Below are 6,867 nucleotides of genomic sequence, written 5' to 3'. Positions count from 1 at the left end.
CACCACAGGAGGTCCAGGCTCAGAAAGAGTACCACAGCTGGGGAGTCCTGAAAGGAGCTTTCAGCCAGCTGCTCTGGTCCTCTGCCAGGGTCTGTGGGAGGCCAAGAGCCTGGCTGCTGCCCCCTTATGGTCACTAGTAGAAGCACAACTACAGTAGAGGATTTTAGTGCTCCATCCAATCAGCTTCAATCTTTCAGCAGAGAGCACAAGGCCCTTTTGGGACCAGGCCTTTAGAAACCTTTTTACTGATTTCATTCACCGGTCAGGGGCCCAGTTGGAGCCCAAAGAACATCTGGTTATCAATATCATCTAGTCTAGCCTAGATTTGTTAATTCAGCTGCTATCGGAGAACAGGGTACATGAGGGCCCACATGGCCTAACAACAGATGCACTGCTCAGTTTCCCAAGCTTATGCCTAGCTCCCTCATACCTTGGTGTACAAGCACAGGGTCCTTCCAGGCCCTCAACTGTTCAGAGCATACATTCCTCTTGAATATACTCTGTATACATTCCTCTTGAATGTATACAGGAATACTGGAGTCATGAGGGTCTCTACCTCAAGCTGAGACTCTAAAACAGCACCTTCCTTAGAAAGCCGTCAACGCTGAACTTACCAAAACATACCACCCAGGTAACCTTCCTGACTAGTGCCCCCACCGACACTGAGGACTCCAGAACACAGAGGGCCGAGGGAACAAGGGGAGGCCTCCACGTCTGGAAAAGCTGGCAACTCACGCCAATGCTGTCTCTGTGGCAAGATGAGACCATCCCAGCCAATAAGGCAACTAAAAGGGCTCCTTAACCAGAGAGGACCATGTGCCATCTCTCGAGACTGGGCTTCCTTTTCCTGCTTCCCTCCTGAGTCCTCACAGCTCATCTCTCACCTCACCACTCCCCTTAACCCACGTACCCCTCAGCTCCAGGCCACCCAGGCCGCTCTACCATCAGTATTCATGTTGAAGCTAACCTCCCTGGAGCTGTCCACGATGATCCCAGAGCACACGTCTCTGAAGGAGGCCGTCACGTCAGAAGGCAGATCAGTCAGGCTGGAGGTCAGGGACCACTAGGCACTCTTGGGCCCTGGGTTCCTATGACAGAAGTCTGTCATATTCCTATGACAGAGTCTGAAGAGATCTCACACCAAGCCAGAGAAACTCTAGGCCAGCCTAGAATAATGAGTCCTTCCAACGTTTATTATAAAAGGTGGGTAGCGGCGGTGAGAGGGCCAGAGGGACGGGAACCTAGACTTATTTGTTCTTCATGTAGATCTTTGGGGTCTGCCAGTTCTCAGGGGCTTCCTTCAGGCCTGCCTTCAGCCAGATGCGCTTCAAGTCTTTCTCAAACTTGATCTGCAAGGGCAGAGGAGACAACCAATGTATTATGCTGAGCAAAGCCAAACACCCTTAACCGCTGTCCACCTAGGTCCAAGGGCGAGCCCCCATTCACCTGCTTCCTTTTCAAACGTCCTTCCCGGACTTTACGTCGTAGAAACCGTGTCCTCTTGATCAGTTTACGGTACTTGTGGTGGTTCATCTTCCGCCTTCGGATCTTCAGCACATTTTTGCACTGCATTGGAGTGGCATCCCAGACTTCCCTGTCTCCCTGTTTGGCTTCCTCCTCCCCCTGGCTAGGTGGACATTTGTAGAATTGGGAGGGAGCCAGAGTCACTGGGACCTCAACATTCAGTCTGGGCAACAGGTATTGAACAGTCAGCCAGCTCTCTAGAGGACTGATGGCCATCTTCCTGGGGACCAGGAACTCTTCAAGCTCTAACTGGGCCCTCTTACCAGGGAGGGAGGCAGCCCGACTTGGGCTTGCAGGCTGCAAACTGTAAAGGGGTCGAAAAGCATGGCTGCCAATCACCCCAGAGCCAGGCCAGGAACGACTGAAACCTGGGGAAACAATACAGTTGCTACTAGTGAGATCACACTAGATCAGAACACCACTACTACCCAGGTTGGGCAACACATACACGCAAACGGGAAGTCCTGCACCTTATTCTTCGGGCTGAAACTGTGATGTACCCTTACATAGTGCATGGAAGTTCTCAGGAAAGTTTGTGGTCAGGCTCTTATTTCCAGTAACGACATAAGACTACTGAAGGTGAGCTGGGCCGCTATGATTCCCATCCCCAACCTAGGTGTCCAAGGGCCTCTTACCTGCCCAGGGAACAACACTCCTGACCAGCTGTGAAGTCAGGCGCGCCAGGAACATGGTGAGCTGTTGGTCGGGCCGCAGTGCTCAAAGCTAGAATACAGGTACCGGTTGAGGTCACGCTGCGGCGGTGGGCTGTGCTCTCAGCCGTCGCCGATTGGCCAGGCCACACGCCTCACATATCCCATCACCCTGGGTCCCCCTGACCAGCAATGAGGAGACATCTTCAAAAGTCGCTCTTAGCTTAAATTCTGTCCCTACTTAACTCCACCAACGTGATCCCTGTAAGCCATCCACCCACTGTTTCTGCTCAGGCACCGAAACCCAAAGCGCAGGACAATATCGAGCTCGCACGCACCAAACATACGCAGGTCAACCGAGCCCCGCAGCCTCTCATCTTTTAAGCTCCCCAACAGGCTCTCAAGCTTCCTCAAGCTTCCGAACGGCCTACCGAATCCCGGAAGTTAGGGCTGACCATTTCTCCTCTGTCCTTGATCATTTCCGGCTGCTGATCCTACCCAGCGCCCTCTGGCGCCCGATTCTGTCCTAACACGTTCTTTGAGTGCCCTCAAGCGATCGGTTCCGGTTAGAGGGAACGCTCCCTCAGCCGCTGTTTCCAGATAAAAAACAACCAAGCCCTACATGCACCCACGATCCCGGATAGTGCTCTCTGCGTACACGTGGCCTTTAACAGTATTTCTTTTCTTCGTTGTTTCCTTTCACCCAAGCCAGTTAGCTTCCGGGTACCTGCGGAAGTGACGTGCGGAACGCCTCCTGTTGGGAGTAGGTCGTTTAAAAAATAGTCCTGTGGTCCTATGAGGTCTCTGGAACTCTGTCCTGTTCCTGCTCGGCGGTCCTGCCCCTTTCACCTGACAACCACTTCTCCCCGCTAATTTAGGATCGCAAGAGATCCTAAATTCTTTAGTGTGCCTTGGGGAAAAATTTTAAATCCTCACACGTTAATTTTTATCCAAAACCTTAAAAGCAGCTTCTTCAGAATATGGGTGTTGCTTCCCTTGGCAAGAGCCTAGCAATCCATACTGCACCTCCGTGTGGACCAGAAAGTCCTGCCGGCTCTGATGGACAGGGGTGTCAGCTTTAGGGTACGTGCAAGACTAGGGTTCTCCATTTGAGGAACTACTTATGCTTTGCATGAGGGATTTCTGGGGATTCTTAGCAGAAAGTGGCCAAGTATCGCTCTCATTCCCAGATATTATTAACCTAGCTAAAAGTTACATAAGCCAATAGGAAGGCAGACATTGCGGGCTCTAGTCCCAGCTCTGTAACCGAGGTCACCAAGTGATGCTGCACGTACCCTACCTTTCAGAGGTGATGCTGCAGATATTTATCTTGGAAAAGACATGGTGTTTTGAGAGGGGAGGCACAATATGCAAGTGCATATGCCATAACACACATGTAGAGGTCAGAGAACAACTGTGTGGAGTTGGTTCTCTTCTGGGGATCTGATTCAAGTTGTCAGGCTTATGTGGCAAGCACTTAACCCACGGAGCCATCCACTGTACTGACCTAAACAGGAAGGTTCATGCACATTAGTCTCTTATCTTCAATTCACAGACTCTCCCCCTGGGTTTAATGGTGCCCTCTAGATTCTAGCCTTCACCTTGGTGCTCCCGGATCTCAATATGGCCAGATTTTATTTTATTTTATTTTATTTTATCGGAGCTGAGGACCGATCCCAGGGCCTTCCACTGAGCTAAATCCCCAACCCCGGCCAGCTTTTCAGCTTTTATTTAATGATGTTTCTCTCCCTGGACTCTTACCTAGTTAGATTAAAAAAAAAAAAATCCAAGGAAATGAATAAATCCATTGGAGAGGTGGTCATGTTCACAACAAGCCCAGACAGGGCTTTGTAGAGTCAGGGACCAATAAGAGAAAGGCCAAGTGGAAACTGTTTTGTAAACAGATCAACCAGAGCATTCTCCTTACACAATCCCAGAACTAGCAAGTTTCTGGTCTTCCAGGAGATGAGTAAAGTTAACCTTGTTAAGATCCCTATATTTTGCTGGGTGGTGGTGGCTCATGCCTTTAATCCCAGCACTTGAGGCAGAGGCAGAGGCAGATAGATTTCGGTTGAGTTTGAGGCCAGCCCTATATCTCAACAGGCTCCAGGCCAAAACAGCACATGCCTAACAGGGCTGGGTAGCTGCTTGGCCATAGTGACAATAAAACATGGGTACACAGCTGTGACACTGTGACATTGTACTGCTACTGTAAGCTAACCTTGCCAAGGCAGATCTGGAACTGCCAGGATCAATCCTTTATAAAGACCTGAGGAAAAGGGCACTGCTGGTGCTGAAGGGATGGCTGGGTGGTCAAGAGTACTCCCTACTCTTCCAGAGGGTTTTAGTCTGTTCCCGATCAGAAGGCTACCCTGGTCTACATAGTAAATCCCTGTCTAAAATAAAAAAAAGAAAGATCACTGATAGAAGATTTGAGGGGAGGGTCTAGGTGTTGTCTTCTTTAGAGTATAAAGATGAATTTAAAAGTGTTGATGGCCAAAGGCAGCCCCACACTGGGGCTTACCTGTTGCAGCCTAGTGGAGGAGCCCTAGTATTGGGTCACAGAAGCCAAATGCTGACTGGTTTGTACCAGACAGGGTACCTGCCTTACTTAAGCCTGATGGTGGAGGGCTTGAGTGAGCCAGCACGTCTTATCCTAACACGACGGTTAGTTGTGAAGCTTGTTGAACATTGTCCATTTTTTATTTTTTACTGTTTTTAAATTTACGAGATCTGTTCATTGTATGTGTTTTGCCAAGTTCGTGGCTGGTGTCAATGGAGGCCTGAAAGGGGCATTGGATCCCCTGGAACAAGAGTTGTGAGCCTTACAGTGTGGGTCTAGGAACTAAAGGCTTGGATCCTCTGGGAGAGAGACATCAAGCCTTCTCTCTAGCCCTTATTATTTGACATAAGTTTTTTTTCAAGTGACCCAGTCAGTATCAAATAGTATAGGCTCAGGATAAGCCTATACTATTGACACTCCTGCCTATGACTCCAAAGTGCTAGAATTATAACTATGCACCACCATACCTGGCTTATGCCGTGCTGGGATTAAAGCTCAGGGGTTTGTACAAGTTAGGCAAGCATGCAACTATAGGTGAAAAAAAAATTTTTTTTTTCCTGAAGCTGGGGACCTCTACCACTGAGCTAAATCTCCAACCTATAGGTGAAAATTTAATAAAGCCATTGTACTTGACATAAACTCTGAGGGATGGCATACCTAGACTTTGAAGTAACCGCTTATAAATAATCAGTGATTGTTATCTGAGATTTATGGAGTTGCTTTTCCTACAGAAGACTCAAAACCTTTGCATGACTTCAGTAGCAAGACATTTCTGGCAAACCAGAAAACCTTGTAATGGTTGGTAATTGCTTAGATAATGTGCTCCTTCAGATCAGATAAAAAGGATCTGGTATTCGTTTGACTTGCTAAAGATACCTTTTATGTAACAATCAATAAAAACACTTCTGCAGAGGCTGTTCTAGGGTTCAGTCCAGAGGCTGACCGCCCTGCTGCTTCAAGACTTCATTACATCTTTCTCTTCTCTCTTTAATCATCCCATGTGAAACAGTGTATCAGCATTTGGTGCCCAATGTGTATGTGGGGTTTGAAGAAAAGAGAGGACCAGAATATTCCAGGACTGGAGGTAAATAAAGCACACTCACAGGTAAGCGAGACTCCAGGATTTGGTAGGAATATGGGGGAATTTCCCATCTCTGGAGGGGCACTCTGTGCAGTTGCTAAAATGCTTGTTAAAAGGAAATGGAGTAAAGTCAAAGATAAATAGCTTATGGAGCTTTTAGTACTAATCAAGTGGCACTGCTACTGGTTTCAGGCAACTCACATTCAATTAAAATTGACAGTGTGGAAACAAGTATTGAGAGCTTTGAGGTGAGATCAAAGAGGAGAAACTATATATACCTAAAGGTTTGTGTGAATTAATTTCCAATGCTTTGGACCTGCTGCAGAGTGAAGAGTCAGGGAAAGTTCTATTAGATGTGGAACAGGGAAATAAGAACAACAACGTTCTGGACAGGAATTTCAGTCTGCAGAGAAGAATGTTGTCTAAAGGAAGATAAAAATGTTTTGGGGCTGGAGAGATGGCTCAGCTGTTAAGATCATTGTCTGCAGTTGTAGGAGTCCTGAGTTCAATTCCCAGCAACCCTATTGGTAGCTCACAACCATCTATACTGGACTCTGTTGCCCTAACCCTTGGCATGTAGGTGTTCATGCAGATAGAGCACTCACACACATCAAAACAAAACAAAGAAAACAAAGCTTCGCTTTGGAAGAAGACATGAAGAGGGTCCAGAAGCTAGAGATGCACCTTCTCCTCTGTTACATGGACACAGACTTAGAAAAGGGAAAAATGGAAACTGCACAATCATAAAAGTTACAGGTGCAAGTAGAGAGGCTCCAGAGGGTAGAATTAAAGAAGGAAAAAGGATCTTCCTGGTAGCATTTTCTAATCAGGGACCTATAGAGAGGATCCTTATGAAGGAACTGAGAAATGGTTTCCTAAGGTCATAAAGACACCGCCTCAAGTGTTTCCATTCAGTATGCAGCAAATGCCTACAAAAAAACCAATATCCTCAAGGTTATTATGTCAGATTAGTTGGAAACCTACAGAAATGACAGCTCTGAAGTGAGTTAAGGCAGCACCAGTGACAATACGGAAGATATTCACCCTAT

The 6,867-nt window shown here is 47.5% G+C and overlaps 1 protein-coding gene across 11 annotated transcripts; it reads right to left on the bottom strand.

The window, feature by feature from the left end:
• Positions 1-1,167: 1,167 nt before the first annotated feature.
• Aurkaip1 (aurora kinase A interacting protein 1) lies at positions 1,168-2,914 on the bottom strand. Of its 11 annotated transcripts, NM_001436378.1 has the most exons (5): positions 2,513-2,603; positions 2,160-2,247; positions 1,788-1,892; positions 1,447-1,627; positions 1,168-1,349 (listed from the first exon to the last, which is right to left on the bottom strand). In NM_001436378.1, exons 1-5 carry the CDS (start codon positions 2,517-2,519, stop codon positions 1,248-1,250), a joined length of 483 nt encoding a protein of 160 aa, NP_001423307.1. In that variant the 5' UTR covers positions 2,520-2,603; the 3' UTR covers positions 1,168-1,247. The 11 variants fall into 11 exon arrangements, with proteins under 11 accessions (NP_001423307.1, NP_001423305.1, NP_001423302.1 ...); NM_001436376.1 differs by lacking the exon at positions 2,513-2,603 and adding an exon at positions 2,606-2,914 and having other exon boundaries at positions 1,447-1,892; positions 2,160-2,356; NM_001436373.1 differs by lacking the exon at positions 2,513-2,603 and adding an exon at positions 2,606-2,914 and having other exon boundaries at positions 1,447-1,892.
• Between the last annotated feature and the right edge of the window lie 3,953 nt (positions 2,915-6,867).

The sequence above is a fragment of the Rattus norvegicus genome, chromosome 5 (genome assembly GCF_021556685.1).
Source record: "Rattus norvegicus strain SHRSP/BbbUtx chromosome 5, alternate assembly SHRSP_T2T, whole genome shotgun sequence".
In the NCBI taxonomy this organism is placed as follows: Eukaryota; Metazoa; Chordata; class Mammalia; order Rodentia; family Muridae; genus Rattus; species Rattus norvegicus.
This window is presented reverse-complemented; position numbering and strand designations above follow the sequence as displayed.

Coding starts and splice junctions, on each gene's coding strand:
- Aurkaip1 (NM_001436377.1), bottom strand. Junction 1,886..2,159: donor GAGTGTTGTTCCCTGGGCAG/GTAAGAGGCCCT, acceptor CCCAGGTTTCAG/TCGTTCCTGGCCTGGCTCTG. Junction 1,350..1,446: donor GACGTTTGAAAAGGAAGCAG/GTGAATGGGGGC, acceptor CTGCCCTTGCAG/ATCAAGTTTGAGAAAGACTT.